Source organism: Balaenoptera borealis (assembly GCF_965194805.1).
Source record: "Balaenoptera borealis genome assembly, chromosome: 9".
Taxonomy (NCBI): domain Eukaryota; kingdom Metazoa; phylum Chordata; class Mammalia; order Artiodactyla; family Balaenopteridae; genus Balaenoptera; species Balaenoptera borealis.
The window spans coordinates 7,331,532-7,349,850 of record NC_138873.1 but is presented as its reverse complement, the minus strand read 5'-3'; the positions used below and the strand labels follow the sequence as shown (position 1 = coordinate 7,349,850).

At 35.6% G+C, this 18,319-nt stretch overlaps 1 protein-coding gene across 10 annotated transcripts in view; it reads left to right on the top strand.

The window, feature by feature from the left end:
- The window catches only part of MAP3K4 (mitogen-activated protein kinase kinase kinase 4), a 154,248-nt gene that overhangs the window by 80,965 nt on the left and 54,964 nt on the right, over positions 1 to 18,319 (top strand). For all 10 annotated transcript variants that reach the window (XM_082404517.1, XM_082404518.1, XM_082404519.1 and 7 more), the window contains exon 3: positions 6,221 to 7,584. In XM_082404517.1, the coding sequence (XP_082260643.1) occupies positions 6,221 to 7,584 (1,364 nt within the window). The remainder of the gene's footprint in view (positions 1 to 6,220; positions 7,585 to 18,319) is intronic.

Genomic DNA, 18,319 nt, shown 5'->3' with positions numbered 1-18,319 from the left:
CCGCAGTGTTTTATTTCTTTGTACTGATGGACTTCAGATGTGTTTAAAATTATTTTATTCGACTCTTGCGTTTTCCTGATTTTGTTTCCCTGGGAATGTTAAAAGGTATTTTTGTTTTCAAAATGTTAACTTCTGCTTTTAGAAGCTGTGCTAAATATTAAATATATAACAATGTTATGATATCTAGGTAAAGATGGTTAGCTCTTTATTACCCCAAAAATACCAGCTATGTGACATCCTGACAGATGTAACGTACCAGTTCAGCTCTTGAATTAACTCACTGACCAGGATTGATTTCATACTTTGGTGAGTAACAGAATTTAACTGTGGTGTTACTTTAGATCATATTTTTTGGATAATGGTAAATAACTACCAAACTACAGCAATTAAGATTTTGATAAATTTTGGACCATAATGTGTAGCTACCCATGTGTAGCTGTTTCTCCTTAAGGCTGGTTTAAGAAGAGACAAACTATCTCATCCTTAAATTTTTGTTCTTTTTAATTAGCAGAAGGAAGTAAATCCAGTTCATCTCATAGTTTTAAGTAGGTTAAATAAGAATGAAGACACCCAGGCCAAAGCCCTTTTCAGGGTGAATCTGCCTCGTAATCATTATCAGCCCCGTTTTGCAGGAGTAATGTAATACTGTAAGAGCCAGATTACAGAGGTAGTAATCTGTAATCTGGCATATACATGTGTGCATATTAATCTCCTTATCATTAGCAAATATCTCAAGGTGTGTGTGTGTATGTAAATGTGTGTGATTTTTTGCTAACATAGTGAGATTAGCAAGTTTTATTTTTTTAATATAATACTGCTATAAAATTGATCTGGTAAAATGGTTATAAATCAGATTCTATCTGTATAGTAAGAGAAATGTTCTTTGTGAACTAGAGTGGACTTAAATCTATATTTCAGCTCTTTAATCCAAACTCAGCCTGACTTTCAAGGTTCTAATTTATATTTCCAGTCTACCCATCTACATGTAGACTCACTATGCCAGCCAGACTCTCTTCTTTTCTGCTTTTGTGTCTTTTTGTATGTTTATTCTGTGGCTTAAAATATTCTCTTGCCTTCCTTGCTACCCTTATTTAAGATGAATCCATTCTTCAAGGCATTCAGTCAAGTACCTGGTCTTATTTGAAGCTTCCACGTATCAGTTAGCCCACTGTAATCTGTCTTTTATGGCACTCAGCATCTTAACCTTTCCTTAGTCAGACAGCCCTGCCCTGTGAGCAGCTGGACAGGCGTAAAGGTGGTTGATGACACAAACATGGGTTAGGGTCCCTGTCCCGACATGTCTCATCTGTCTGACCATCCATGTTCTGCAGGAGTCTCCGTTACAGTGTTGTTGTAAAGATGATGACAATTTCTGTAAGCCCTTACCTCATAAATGGGTAAAGCAGTGTTTGAATAGAGCAGTGTTTTCCCAAATGTGGTGTCATTCTAGCCAGGTTGAATCTGAGACACTGGGAGTGGGCCCAGGAATCTGCATTGTAGCAAGAATCTGAGTGATTCTTAATGTTTACTAAAGCTTGAGAACCTTGAATTAGAAGATCTCTAAATCCCTTCATATTGTTGACATTGATAGCCTGGCACATCACTGCTCTAAAGATCATCTCACATTTAAAGTAAAGCGCAGATACCTGTTTCTGCCTTCTCATTTGAGAGATCGAGGAGGGCCAGTGTTTTGAATTTGACATACATGTATGGAAGAACGTACGGATTGCAAGGACTTGATGAAAAATACACTTTATACATATTCTAAAGAGCTGTTTCTAGGTGTGAATTGTGGGGAATTCAGTTGACGGTCTTATTCTGTTTAAACAAGTGAACCAATATTGCTTGTCATTTGTTTGCGTTCAGTTTCATTATACATTTTTTTGTTCTTTTCCTTTCATGTTTCTCTGATTTGGCAGGAGTTATTGGTGATTGGCCAAAGGAAACAGTAACTTCTTGGAAGGTTTGTTTTAACAGTACTACAAAGTCATACCACTTAATTTATAGCCACTTGGGAGCTCAGATGTTCATTAGTCTTACTTAAGTCATTATGAACTAGTTTCGTAGTACGGTAATTAGAACTTGTATAAAACATTCTATATACTTTTGATCCATTCTCCTTTACAGAAACTCTGTATTTGACTTTCTGTTCATTGCAGAGGGATTTAGTATTAACAGAAAACTAAACAAACAAAGATTGGTATTTTCTTTTTGCACAGTAGCTAGACTGGGGCTTAAGTCTATTTTAAATTTAAATTATGTCATTTTAATGATGTACCTATTTCCATTTGAGTGTTTTTTTTTAAAAAACCAACTTGGTTTTTTGTTTTGGAAAAAAAAAAAAAAAAGCTTCTTTGTCCCATCTTCCTCCTTTCCCCATTTGCTTTCCTTTATACACATTGTAGGTCCAAAGACTGAACCAAAATTTTGAATACAGAATTTCAAAAAATTGTGTAATATACCATTTTTTATGCTGTAAGATAGGCTTCACAATATTTGTGTATAATCTACAAAAATTAGGTTTCTAAGCTTGCTAAAATTGGATTCTGTTTATACAGAAAAATGGGATTGTGGCATTTCCCCCCTTAAGTCCTTTTAATTGTTGGAATAAAGATCAAGGCTCAGAAGCTTCATCTCTTGATATTTTCATGCTTTGACTATTAGCTGCGTGGTAAATTTAGCGTAGATTTGGACTTAAAGTCCGTAGCTCAGTCTTCTGTGTTGTTCAGGTCATCCCAGCTCCTCTCATTTCACCCTTTGTTTCCCTTAGGACCTTTAAATCATGGGTTAGAAGAACATTTATAATTTATATAAGGAAAGTAATACTTTTTCACTGTTCACTTACTTTTAAGTTATACATTATATGCAGACGTTCTCTGGCCTTGGTCACCAATGCTACCCTACATTCATTTTGTAAAGTCTTCTTAGAATCCTAAACCCCAAGCTAACAAAATAGTTTTTTGTTACATAAGTTTTTGATTTCTCTGACTCAAAACCATGTGGATGCACGTATTAGTTAATATAACATTCTTTCCTAGGCCTGCATTGCCTCTCTTCTGCACACTTTTCTTGGATATTCTTGTGTACTCTCCTGGTATTAAACAACATCTGTATATACTGATAATTTCCAAATTGGTATCTCTGGATTTCTCTCCTGAGCTCAAGACTCATAGATTAGTTACCCACAGACATCTCTACATGAATGTCCCATAGGCACCTCCAATTCAATATATTACAAAACAAACTCATTATCTTTATCTCCAATCTTACTCCCTGATACCATGTATATATCATTTTGCATTTCATAGTAAGAAAGTATAGTATGATTTGATATCTTGAAACATAAAATATAATGGAGTTAAATTTGGAAGTACTTGTTAGCTTTGCTTTCAAATAACCATTGCTTTACCAAGTAGAAATGAGTGATATATATGTGCTATATTAATAAAAGTGTAAAGAACACAGTTAAACAAAACAGCAAAGAGGAGGCAAAGGGCTGGCCTGGACACATTTTTTATAAATGAGGATTGATAAGTATTTGTAGCTAGAAACAATAAAACTGTGAAGAAATTTCTTTTTTAAAAAACTCGACTTTTTAAAAAATTAAAAAAAATTTTTATTGAGGTATAATTTATGTACAATATTATATAAGTTTCAGATGTATGACATAGTGATTCACAATTTTTAAAGGTTACATTTCATTTATAGTTATTGTAAAATATTGGCTATATTCTCTGTGTCGTATAGTATATTGTTGTAGCTTATTTATTTTATACCTAGTTATTTGTATCTCATCCCCTAACCCTATCTTGTCCCTCCCCACTTCCTTCTCCCCACTGGTAACCATTAGTTCTCTATATCTGTGAGTCTGCTTCTTTTTTGTTATATTCACTAGTTTGTTGTATTTTTTAGATTCCACATGTAAGTGATATCACACAGTATTTGTCTTTCTCTGTCTGACTTATTTCACTTAGCATAATACCCTTCAACTCTATCCATGTTACTGCAAATGGTGAAATTTCATTCTTTTTTATGGCTGAGTAGTATTCCATTGTATGTGTTGATATGTATGTATACACACACACACACACATACACACACACACATCTCTACATCTTCTTTATCCATTTATCTGTTGAAGGACAGTGAGGTTGATTCTGTATCTCAGCAATTGTAAATAATGCTGCTGTGAATATCGGGGTGCGTGTATCATTTTGAATTAGTGTTTTGGGGTTTTTTTTTGGATATGTATATCCAGGAGTGGAATTATTGGGTCAAATGGTAGTTCTATTTTTAGTTTTTTGAGAAACCTTCTATAGTGGCTGTACCAATTTACATTCCCACCAGCAGTGTATGAGGATTCCTTTTTCTCCACCTCCTTGCCAACACTTGTTATTTGTCTTGTTTCTGATGATAGCAATTCTGAGTGAAGAAATTTCTTGAATGGACTGTATAAAACGTTTTAAGACATTTAGAAGTAAAGTAGATTAAAACTACAGATAAAAGTTCTATTGTTTAAAAAGTGTTGCTAATTTAAAAGATAATAGTAATAATAGTTTTATATTAAAATATAACACAAATCCTTACAGACAGTAAAATCCTTTTTGATGGATCATAAAAGAAATTGAACATAATGTAAATCAGGTTGGAAGTGCTCTTGGAAATACTTGTTTTAAAGTCCTTATTTTAAAACTAATTTAATTTAAATTGATTTGGAAATACATTGGTTTTAAACAAATTTTCTTTGGTGAATTGATTTTGGGTATGTTAGTCTGTAACCATATAAATATACTCTATTTCATCAAATCTAAAGGCATACTATAATATTATATACTAAGAAAAACATGCTTATAATTGATGACACAGTGTGTTCTTACACTTAGAATTTTTAATTTTTATTTAAAGAACTCTTTTATACTTCTTGATATTTAGGTAATAGATTTTTAAAAACCATTTATTACTATGGTGCCTATATATAAAGGAAAATGTAAATGAAATATATTAGTGAATATATTCCTAAAAGTTATTTATATCACCATAATTATAAAACATATTCTAATTTCAGAGAAGTTAAAATACAAAATGTGTGTCCTAGATTCAATGAGACAGTTTACCTTGAGTGTAGAGGGGACATGGGGACAATGCTGTAGGCTTGGGCATCATCAGTGTGTGACGTGGGTGTGAAGGAGGTCACCCAGGGAGAGGGAAGGTGAGACAGAAGAGACCTAAGAGAAGGGCTTTGAGAAGCATTAACTTTTTAATGGAGTGAGCCAAGTTCCCAGGAGAGAATTTGAAGAGGAGGGACTCAGAAGGTAGAAGAGAACCCTGAGAGTGCTGTGTGTAGAAAGCAAGAGACTGAAGGGGTTTAAGTGAGGTAGGGTGGTTCCTAGTGTCAGAAATGCCAAACAGGAAGGAAGATGTGTGTTCATCTCAAAGCCTGGGAATTAAGTTAATAGAACTTCTTACAGTTACGTGAAGGGAAAGTGTGATGTTTACTTCCTTTGCATTAATTTTGAATGACTTTATGTGCCAGTATAATAAACTAGGCAAATTATACTAAATTAGGCTATATGTCTTCAGTTTTCTTAATGTTAAATTTAAAATGTTATTGTTCACCTGTTTGTGGCGAAGAAGAAATCAAGGAATAGAATAAATTAAGGTAAACATTTTTGCTTATCTGTCTTTCAGTGTTTTATGAGAATAATCTTAAGGTGCCTTAAGTGGTCTTTCCTCAATCTACTTGATTTTACGAATGAGAAAAGTAACCCAGAAAACTTAACTGATTTGCTCTAAGTTGATACTTCAGTTCATGGCAAAGGCAGGAATTGGATGTGTTCTCTAAATCAGGTTTCTGTCGGATCTGCCATACTGTTTCTCCCTTCTTAAGTTTAAGGTGATAACTTGTGAAGATTTGACTAGCTGGATGACTGCACTTTGTAGTAGAGAGGTAAGCAGATGGTTTTAGGTTAGTAATGGAGAATATTAGAGAATATAGCAAGTATTATGTAACAGGGAAAACGGGTAAAACCTTTTTAAAGATTTAGAGAGAAGTGTTTTGTGTGTGTGTGTGTGTGTATTCTCTTAATTTTCAGCATATGGTATGATTATTTTCTTCAATAACAGTCTGAAAATATAAGTACATGTGAATATCAGTCATTGAAACATTGAGAATAACTTTATATTTTAGAGTAACATAATGTTCTGCTTATTTTTTTAATAGAAAAAATGAATGCACCAAACCAACCTCCACATAAAGACACTGGAAAAACTGTGGAGAATGTGGAAGAATACAGCTATAAGCAGGAGAAAAAGGTCCGAGCAGCTCTTAGAACGACAGAGCCGGATCATAAGAAGAACGTCCAGTGCTCGTTCATGTTGGACCCAGTGGGTGGGTCTTTGCCCAAAAAATCAATGCCAGATGTGGATCTCAATAAGCCTTACCTCAGTCTTGGCTGCAGCAATGCTAAGCTTCCAGTGTCTGTGCCCATGCCGATAGCCAGAACTGCACGCCAGACTTCTAGGACTGACTGTCCAGCAGATCGCTTAAAATTTTTTGAAACTCTACGACTTCTGCTAAAGCTTACCTCAGTCTCAAAGAAGAAGGACAGGGAGCAAAGAGGACAGGAAAATACGTCTGCTTTCTGGTTTAACCGATCTAATGAACTGATCTGGTTAGAGCTACAAGCCTGGCACGCAGGACGGACCATTAACGACCAGGACCTCTTTTTATATACAGCCCGTCAAGCCATCCCAGATATTATCAATGAAATCCTTACTTTCAAAGTTAATTATGGGAGCTTTGCCTTTGTTAGAAATGGAGCTAGTGTTAATGGTACTTCGGTAGAAGGGCAGTGCAGAGCCCCTCATGGGACAAAGGTTGTGGGTTACTCAACATATCATGAGCATCTCCAACGCCAGAGGGTGTCATTTGAGCAGGTCAAACGGATAATGGAGCTGCTGGAGTACATAGAGGCACTTTATCCATCGTTGCAGGCTCTTCAAAAGGACTACGAGAAATACGCTGCAAAAGACTTCCAGGACAGGGTGCAGGCACTCTGTTTGTGGTTAAACATCACAAAAGACTTAAATCAGAAATTAAGGATTATGGGCACTGTTTTGGGCATCAAGAATTTATCAGACATTGGCTGGCCAGTGTTTGAGATCCCTTCCCCACGATCATCGAAAGGCAATGAGCCCGAAGATGAGGGTGATGACACAGAAGGAGAATTGAAAGAGTTGGAAAGCAGTACGGATGAGAGTGAAGAAGAGCGAATCTCTGATCCAAGGGGACCAGAAACCAGGCAGCCCATTGACAACAGTTTCAACATCCAGTCACCGGATTGCGTGACGAAGAAGCTCGAGAGGCTTGAATCTGAGGACGATTCTGTTGGCTGGGGAACACCAGACTGCAGCACAGAAGCAGGCTTTAGTAGACATTGTCTGACTTCTATTTATAGACCATTTGTAGACAAAGCACTGAAGCAGATGGGGTTAAGAAAGTTAATTTTAAGACTTCACAAGCTGATGGATGGTTCCTTGCAAAGGGCACGTATAGCACTGGTAAAGAGTGACCATCCAGCGGAGGTAGGTTTCCGGTAGGCAATAGTATGATCTTGTCCTCAGTTCCACTATTACTTGTAAATTACAATGTATGTTGTGTTATATATAATATGTACTTTCATGGTCTTGATTTTTTTTTCATTGAAGTATAGTGGATTTACAAAGTTGTGTTCATAGTCTTGATATTTTTAAGGCATAAATGGTAGTTATTATAAATTGCAGATTTAAACGTTTCTATAAAGCACTGTGATAAAAGGGAAAGTGGATCTGTGAAAACTGTATGAAACTGAGTGAATTAAGTGTGTGGAGGGAAAAAAATCCAACGATTAAATATAGGATGGAGAAGGACAGGCTAGGTATAAATAAAGAGGGAAGAAAGCCATAATCATGGGTGACCACAAGCTGAATATGAGTCAGTAAAAAAGTCAACATGATGCTAAAATATTTTTAAATGAGTATGGCATCCAAGGTCATGGATATAGTTCTTTCTCTATTCTTTGCAATAGCTTACTTCCTTTTGAGTTGCATGTCCAGTTTTGGTCACTGGATTTTAAAGAGAGATGAATTACAGAGAAGGCCAAGAATGATCAAACGGGAAAAGTATACACTATTTGGTAAGGTTACAGTGTTTAGTGTAGTTGCTGCAAGTTTAAGGGAAGTATTATTATCAAAGACATGTTTCGATATGAGAAGATTTTTGTGAGAGGAATATGTCTAGTAGAGGAGTTGATTTGAAAATAGTACAGACTTGGTTTTAATAGCTTTATATCTCAGAAATTCTTTACCATTAAGGGTGGTAAAACTAGAAAGGGGCATACTGTTGGATATTGTTCTTGAGAGTGAAAGAGTATAAGCAATTTTTCTGTTGTGGTGAGTTTGCATGTTCATCTGGCTAAAACCAAAAGCACCCAGATCTTTGAGATCCCTAATTACGTGAGTAGGGCTGTGATTCTAAATTTTAATAGCTAAGCACATACATATCGTATATACTTTTACTTTTTTTAAACTTTGGTTTATTACACAATCTGGCTTGCTGTGGAGTCAGATGATAAAACTGAAGGTATTCCTTAAGATGGGAAACATTGGAAGAGAACCGGAATTTGCAGAATTTGAAGTTTTAATCTGATGGCCAGATTATGAACCCTTAGGAGAAGGGGTCAGGTGTTCTTATAATATAGCCGGATGTTTGCAGAATGAATCAATACTTTGTAGCTGTTAAGAGGTTAGTTTACTTTGAGTATTATTTTGATTAGAAATCTCAAAAATGAATTTTCTTTGAGCAGTATTTTGACTCTGTGAATGATTTTTTATGTACATCTTTTTATTAGGGCAAATAATGTTTTTCCCTCTTAGTCCATGAATGACTATTTTATAATAAGAATTTATTATAGTGCAAGTTTCAAAGTCAGTAGAGCAGAACTAGATATGTAGTAAAGATTTGGCATATGCTTCAGAAGGTGAATAGCTTACTTTAGTTTAGGTTTTTGGCTAGAGAGTGGTTAGGTTCTAACAAGGACACCTATGGACAGGACGGGGTTGATTAATTGTTATTATGAAGCACTGTTTTTGAAGTAATAGCAGTGAAAAAGTCCTGGCATTATTACCTCATCTTTGGTTCACTGGTTCTCCTAGGAGAGAGGGGCTTATGGTGAGGGCTCAGGGAGACGTGTCAGGGCTTCTTAAAACTGCGTTAACGCTCGCTCTCCCAGACTGTCTTCCTCTCCCCTGAGGACCCTCTGTGGCAGTGAATCACCGCTGCTGAGCTTTGCATCCATTAGATGTGTTGGAACAAGAAAGAGATTGAGAATGAGCGCACTGCATTTTCTATTAGAACCCTTGCTGAAAAAAGATGATGAGGTAGCCCATAGCTTTGCATTCCTATCAAAGTTGAATGCCTTTGGTTTGACCAGTTGAGATTTAACTGAATGAGAAAGTTATCCTTGTTATAGAAAAAAAAGAAATACATACACATTCAAAGTGTGTGAATTAAAGATGTTTATTAGAATTATTTGAGATTGTTTACTTTAAAAAAAAAATGCAGTACAGAAGCCCCTCTTGTTTCAGATTTTGGTTTATAAAATGTTGTGTTTGTAAAATAATGAAAGAATAACCAAGAGCTAAAATTCTTCTGTATTGGAGATTAATCCAAACTAATAAAAATAAGCCTCCAAAATTATAATTAACTCAATGGGAAAGTAAGACTTTATTTTTATTCCTATTTCAGGGACATAATTTCTATAAGGCGAAGTGTATGTATACAAATGTAAATGAATGTATGTACACTCCCCTTCTGGGTTTGTTTTGTTTTGTTTTAGTCTTTTTACTAAGTATGTCTGGGAAAGAGCCACAATTTTGAAGTCAAATAACTGGATTCCATTCCTTGATGCTGCTCTTTCTCACCACATATCTTAATGTCAATGACTTAATCTTTCTGACCGTAAGTCTTCACATCTGTAAAATGGGTATAATAATACTTCCCTACCTACCTCACAGGGTTGTTGTGAGGCTTGAAAAGATACTTGTATAAATAGTAAAATGCTATAGAAGTCAAATATAAACTATTTTTTTTAAGAAGTGTTGTTACACTTTTTTTTCCCCCCTTGAAACTTAACTGTAAGTCAGTAGGGGCTAGACAAGTCTGTATTTTTATTTTTTAAATGTATTTTACTTTTTAATCTCTGCCAAATAATCGTACATTTTTAAGGGCATACATTTTAAGCAGTGGATAACCTTTTAGGTTTGAGGACAATTTTCATTCTTAATTGTTAGAAACATCTTGACCAGCTGGTACTGTAGATTGTGCCCACTACATATCTTCTGTTTTGCACAGTTTTTATGGCTTATGTGATAATATGAATGAATATAGTTGAAGGATTTTGTAGAAAAGAAGAATTATACTCGTGATATTTGATTGCTCTTATCTATGATTATATTTTTATTTCTTATGATTAAGTTACTTACAACTTGTGTTTATAACTAACATATCTAATATTTAATTCTCCTTGGCTTGTAAACATGCTTTATAAAACAATTTTCCTCTAAAAATTATTATTATATTTCAATATCTTTAAATTTAAAAGTGCAACTAGTGATACTAAAAAAATTCTGTTTGCAGATTGTTTTAATAATATGAATATCATAAACAGCCTTAATAGTTTGTTAAAAATTAGATAATGTTATAGCTCCCTAACTTCTGTAAATTCATTTTCTCAGGACGTGTTTCTTTTTTTTTTTTTTTTTTGGCTGCATTGGGTTTTCGTTGCTGCGCGCGGGCTTTCTCTAGTTGCGGCAAGCGGGGGCTACTCTTCGTTGCAGTGCGCGGGCTTCTCATTGCGGTGGCTTCTCTTGTTGCGGAGCACGGGCTCTAGGTGCGCAGGCTTCAGTAGTTGGAGCACGCGGGCTCAGTAGTTCTGGCATGCAGGCTCCAGAGCGCACTGTCGTCAGTAGTTGTGGCATGCGGGCTCAGTAGTTGTGGCTCACAGGCTCTAGAGCGCAGGCTCAGTAGTTGTGGCACACGGGCTTAGTTGCTCCGTGGCATGTGGGATCTTCCTGGACCAGGGATTGAACCTGTGTCCCCTGCATTGGCAGGTGGATTCTTTTCTAATTTAATTTTTTTATACAGCAGGTTTATTAGTTATCTATTTTATACATATTAGTGTATAATGTCAATCCCAATCTCCCAGTTCATACCCCGCCACCCACTGCTTTCCCCGCTAGTGTCCATACGTTTGTTCTCTACATCTGTCTCTATTTCCGCCTTGCAAACCAGTTCATCTGTACCATTTTTCTAGATTCCACATATATGCGTTAATATACAACATTTGTTTTTCTCTTTCTGACTTAATTCACTCTGTATGACAGACTCTAGGTCCATCCACCTCACTACAAATAACTCAATTTCATTTCTTTTTATGGCTGAGTAATATTCCATTGTAGATATGTACCACATCTTCTTTATCTATTCGTCTGTCACTGGGCATTTAGGTTGCTTCCATGACCTGGCTATTGTATATAGTGCTGCAGTGAACATTGGGGTGCATGTGTCTTTTTGAATTATGGTTTTCTCTGGGTATATGCCCAGTAGTGGGATTGCTGGGTCATAGGGTAATTCTATTTTTAGTTTTTTAAGGAACCTCCATGCTGTTCTCCATAGTGGCTCTATCAATGTACATTCCCACCAACAGTGCAAGAGGGTTCCCTTTTCTCCACACCCTCTCCAGCATTTGTTGTTTGTAGATTTCTGATGATGCCCATTCTAACCGGTGTGAGGTGATACCTCATTGTAGTTTTGATTTGCATTTCTCTAATAATTAGTGATGTTGAGCAGCTTTTCATGTGCCTGTTGGCCATCTGTATGTCTTCTTTGGAGAAATGTCTATTTAGGTCTTCTGCCCATTTTTCAAATGGGTTTTTTGTCTCTTTAATATTGAGCTGCATGAGCTGTTTATAGATTTTGGAGATTAATCCTTTGTCCATTAACTTGTTTGGAAATATTTTCTCCCATTCTGAGGGTTGTCTTTTCATCTTGTTTATAGTTTCCTTTGCTGTGCAAAAGCTTTTAAGTTTCGTTAGGTCCCATTTGTTTATTTTTGTTTTTATTTCCATTACTCTAGGAAGTGGGTCAAAGAAGATCTTGCTGTGATTTATGTCAAAGAGTGTTCTTCCTGTGTTTTCCTCTAAGAGTTTTATACTGTCTGGTTTTACGTTTAGGTCTTTAATCCACTTTGAGTTTATTTTTGTGTATGGTATTAGGGAGTATTCTAATTTCATTCTTTTACATGTAGCTGTCCAGTTTTCCCAGCACCACTTATTGAAGAGACTGTCTTTTCTCCATTGTACATCCTTGCCTCCTTTGTTATAGATTAGTTGACCATAGATATGTGGGTTTATCTCTGGGCTTTCTACCCTGTTTCATTGATCTGTATTTCTCTTTTTGTGCCACTACCATACTGTGTTGATTACTGTAGCTTTGTAGTATAGTGTGAAGTCAGGGAGTATGATTCCTCCAGCTCCGTTTTTTTCTCTCAAGATTGCTTTGGCTATTCGGGGTCTTTTGTGTCTCCATATACAAATGTTAAGATTTTTTGTTCTAGTTCTGTAAAAAATGCCATTAGTAATTTGATAGGGATTGCACTGAATCTGTAGATTGCTTTGGGTAGTACAGTCATTTTCACAATATTGATTCTTCCAATCCAAGAACATGGTATATCTCTCTATTTGTTTGTGTCATCTTTGATTTCTTTCATCAGTGTCTTATAGTTTTCTCAGTACAGGTCTTTTACCTCCTTAGGTAGGTTTATTCCTAGGTATTTTTTCTTTTTGTTGCGGTGGTGAATAGGATTGTTTCCTTAATTTCTCTTTCTGATCTTTTGTTGTCAGTGTATAGGAATGCAAGAGATTTCTGTGCGTTAATTTTGTATCCTGCAACTTTACCAAATTCATTGATTGGCTCTAGTAGTTTTCTGGTGACATCTTTAGGATTATCTATGTATAGTATCATGTCATCTGTGAACAGTGACAGTTTTACTTCTTCTTTTCCAATTTGTATTCCTTTTATTTCTTTCTCTTCTCTGATAGCCGTGGCTAGGACTTCCAGAACTATGTTGAATAATAGTGGCAAGCGTGGGCATCCTTGTTCCTGATCTTAGAGGAAATGCTTTCAGTTTTTCACTACTGAGAGAATGATGTTTGCTGTGAGTTTGTCATATACGGCCTTTATTATGTTGAGGTAGGTTCCCTCTATGCCCACTTTCTGGAGAGTTTTTATCATAAATGGGTGTTGAATTTTGTCAAAAGCTTTTTCTGCATCTGTTGAGATGATCATATGGTTTTTATTCTTCAGTTTGTTAATATGGTGTATCACGTTGATGATTCACATATATTGAAGAATCCTTGCATCCCTGGGATAAATTCCACTTGATCATGGTGTCTGATCCTTTTAATGTGTTGTTGGATTCTGTTTGCTAGTATTTTGTTGAGGATTTTTGCACCTATATTCATGAGTGGTATTCGTGTGTAATTTTCTTTTTTTGTAGTATCTTTGTCTGGTTTGGGTATCAGGGTGATGGTGGCCTTGTAGAATGAGTTTGGGCGTGTTCCTTCCTCTGTAATTTTTTGGAAGAGTTTGAGAAGGATGGGTGTTAGCTCTTCTCTAAATATTTGATAGAATTCACCTGTGAAGCCATCTGGTCCTGGGCTTTTGTTGGAAGATTTTTAATCAGAGTTTCAATTTCATTACTTGTGATTGGTCTGTTCATATTTTCTATTTCTTCCTGCTTCAGTCTTGGAAGGTTATACCTTTCTAAGAATTTGTCCATTTCTTCCAGGTTGTCCATTTTATTGGCATAGAGTTGCTTGTAGTAGTCTCTTAGGATGCTTTGTATTTCTGCAGTGTCTGTTGTAACTTCTCCTTTTTCATTTCTAATTTTATTGATTTGAGTCCTCTCCCTCTTTTTTCTTGATGAGTCTGGCTAAAGGTTTATCAATTTTGTTTATCTTCTCAAAGAACCAGCTTTTAGTTTTATTGATCTTTGCTATTGTTTTCTTTGTTTCTATTTCATTTATTTCTGCTCTGGTCTTTATGATTTCTTTCCTTCTACTAACTTTGGGTTTTGTTTGTTCTTCTTTCTCTAGTTCCTTTAGGTGTAAGGTTGGATTGTTTATTTGAGATTTTTCTTGAGATTCTTATCTAGTGCACCACCAGGGAAGTCCCAGGACATGTTTCTAATTACATACACAGTCTGAATAACAAATGGGTTGGTTTCTGAAGTTCACTTTTTAAGACAGTTGTTTTGATCTCGAAAATAATTATCTAGAGAAACTGCTGTAAATGAATCTCAGGCCATCAAATAAAACTTAGGAAGATCTAAGCAACTGAACTGACAAGGCCAGCCAAAATTTTATTCGTGGCAGCAAGGACAACATAATGTAAGAGTCAAAAATGAGAGAAAGCGTTTTTTGTTTTTTGTTTTTTTCTTTTTCCCTCTTTGTTTTTGGACCCAGAGAAGATCCTGGTTCTTTCTCATGCTTACTCATTTATTTCCTGGTTTTCTTATTTCCTTGATACTTAGAGCATCCCAGGATCTTGTTGTTCCTACTTATTTCTCCCACTTGGCTATAATATACATTCCTCTAATCTAAGCATGATTGATCTCAAGTCTTAGGAATGAATGTGTCTGATAGCCATTTCATAATAGTTTGTGCTGGTGTCCCTCTATGATAGAGATTTTCTAGCCTCCGATTTCTACTCCTTCTCCATCAGATACTACTTGTAGAGTACCTTTCCCAACCTTCCTTAAAAATTAGTAAGAATCATCTCAGTCCAGTAGTTTCTAGATGTCCTTCCCAACAGTTACTGTAGCTGTGGGTTTAGTTATGTTATTTACAGTTCTATTTTAGGTTAAAGATTAAAACAAGAAACCACGTAAACATATATAAAAGATTTATCCTTCGTGTCAAAACTACCTCCATGCAATTGCATTCTTTTTTTTTTAGTACACTTGTAATCATGAATAATTTTAGATTTTTTAGGGAACTTGCAAAGATAGTACAGCGTTTTCATATGCTCTTCATCCAGCTTCCTCTAATATTGACATCTTACTCGACTCTGATCCATTTGTCAAAATTAATATACTAACATTGGTACAAAATACTGTTAACTAAACTATAGATGTTATTTGGGTTTCTGTTTTTCTACTAATGTCCCTTTTCTGTTCCAGGATCGACGTGTCTTCCTAGTCTCCTCTGATCTGTGATAGTTTCTGTTTTTCCTTATTTTTCATGACCTGGATGGCTTGTAGAATGTTCCTGAATTTGGATTTGTCTGATGTTTTCTCATGATCAGACTGGAATACTGGCCTTGGTTATGAGAATCACAGAGTTAAAGCGCCCTCATGGCTTTATATTATCACTGCTGATGTTAACCTTGATCACTTGGTTAACGTGGTGTCTGCCAGGTTCTTCCACAAGTGACTAGTTTTCCCTGTCCACGCTCTGTTCTTCAGAAGTGAGTCACATTCAAGGAGACAGGAATTAATCTCCACCTCCGGGAGTGGGGAGTATCTGCATATATTACTTGGAATTCTTCTGTGAAGATTTGCGTCTTCTTTCCCATTTTTTTATGCAATTGTTTATCTCAGTATGGACTCATAAATGTTTATTTTTTATTTGGGATTATAGTCCAATGCTATTGTTGTTTTTTGTTGTTGCTCAAATTGTTCCTGCTTTAGCCATTGGAGCTCTTTCAGGTGACTTCTTTATCCTTGTGATATGCTCCCATCCTGTGTGTGTGTGTGTGTGTGTGTGTGTGTGTGTGTGTGTGTGTGTGGTTTTGCTTTTTGAGCAATTTCTTACTTTTTGGCATCATCTTGTATTTCCCCTGTTCCAATCCTGAAATCAGCCGTTTCTCTAAGGAGTTCTGGTACCTTTTATTGGAGAATCGTTTTTGGGAATGGAGATCTGGGCACGGAATGTGTTCATTACCCTTGGGGTGTCAATTGCTTCTAGGCCTTCTCAGTGATAGAGTTAGAAAATACAGGTATGTCTTCTAACCCATGTATACACACAGACCTGTAGTTACTTCTATATCTGTCTTTCTACCTGTCTGTTAAAAATAAATGTGAGTTCATACTGAGGTCTCTGGCGCTAATCCAGCACCACAGGTTTCATCCTAGCCTTGATTGTAACTTATTTCTCTGGCAGTGAGAAACCTGGCTCCCATTCCCACAGTGTATTTATATATTTGTGCAACCCTAATTGACATGTAAAGTAGTTTCAGAATTGCTAACCAGTACCCCTGTGAGGACTAAATTTACCAACTAGAATACAGTGTTGAATTGTTAAGTACAGTTCTTTTTGTCTTTAGCCTTAGAGTATGTAGACAGAACACAGGTTTCCACAGTTAGTTAGGCCAGCACCTTTTCCTTCACCCTCTTCAGTGAGGTTATAACATGCGTTTGTAATATAGTTAGGTTCATTTATCTCAGTCTACATTCTGTCCTGGGGTCTCCTGGTGTCCTAGTTGATATTTTAAAATTTGTATACTATAAAGGTCACTTTTTGTGTTGTTAGTTCTTTGGGTTTTGTGCATTTAAAATGTTAAATACCCATAAAATATCTGAGCCATAGATTGTGATATGGTTATTTTATGCTCCTCCCTTTTTGCTTTACCTCATGAAATTTATATATCTTTAGAGGAAGAGAAAGATAAAATGAAAAATTATATTTTAATGTAGTATACAAAAAAAATTAACTGTCTGACTGATTACATATTACCATGCATATTACTCCAAATTCTAGGAAGATTTTTGCTTACTTTATTAAATACTTTTTTTGAATTAAGAATGATCATGTAATTATTATAAGTTTAACGGCCAATGAAATATTGTTTGTCTTTGGATCTAACAATAATTATGCTATTTTTTCCCATAAGCACAAGAAACCTTGAAGAGGTTGTCTTTTATGTTCAGAATTGGTAAAGCATGTAGAAACTAGGAGATATATATATATATATATAATAACAACTATCATTTATTGTCTTACCATGTGCTAGATACAACAACCAAATGAAGTGGCATTGTTGTTATTTCGATATTTTACAGATAAGGAGAGTAGATAACTTGCCCCAAATCACAGAAACTGTAGATTGTTGGAGGGATTCAAACCCAGTATTTGGGGATACCAGACTTTATGCGAATGGTTTCCAAACCTGGCTGCACATCAGAATTACTCAGGGAGCTTTTAAAAATACACATACCTTCGCCCTTCTTGGATATAGGGCAGGTCAGAATCTCTCAAGGTAGGACATAAGTACTGACATTTTTAACCTCCAGTGTGCTTTATATGAATCCAGACCAGCACCAGTGCAGTTGAGAGTCAGCCCATTGGAAACACCTTAAGTAGGCTACAGTACTCCCGTACCTCCTCTTCAAGGTCAGTGTTCATTAATACAGTTGTCATAGTTAATTTTTATTTGCTTCAATCATCACCTGTCTGATTTCATTAGTAAAGTTATATAAACTTTTTTTAAAAAGCTGCCCTAACTCATTTTTATTTATTATTTATTTTTTACAGTATGTAGAGGGAATTATTTTTTATTGAAGTATAGCTGATGTCTAATATTATTTGTTACACATGTACAATATAGTGATTCACAATTTTTAAAGGTTATACTCCATTTATAGTTATTATAAAATATTGACTGTATTCCCTGTGTTATACAATATATCCTTGTAGCTTATTTATTTTATACATAGTAGTTTGTATCTCTTAATCCCCTTCCCCCATGTTGTCCTTCCCCCCTCCATTCTCCCCACTGGTAGCTACTACATAGTTTGTTCTCCATATCTGTGAGTCTGCTTTTTTGTTATATTCACTAGTTTGTTGTATTTTTTAGATTCTTATATAAGTGATATCATACAGTATTTGTCTTTCTCTGTCTGACTTATTTCACTTAGCATAATACCTTCCAAGTCCATCCATGTTGCTGCAAATGGCAAAATTTCACTTTTTTGGTGGCTGGATAGTATTCCATTGTATATATATATACCACATCTTTTTTATCCGTTCACCTGTTGATGGACGCTTAGGTTGCTTCCATATCTTGGCAATTGTAAATAATGCTGCTATGAACATTGGGGTGCATGTATCTTTCGAATTAGTGTTTTTGTTTTTGTTTCAGATGTATTGTATATATATACAATATATATTGCTGGGTCATATGGTGGTTCTATTTTTAGTTTTTTGAGAAAACTCCATGCTG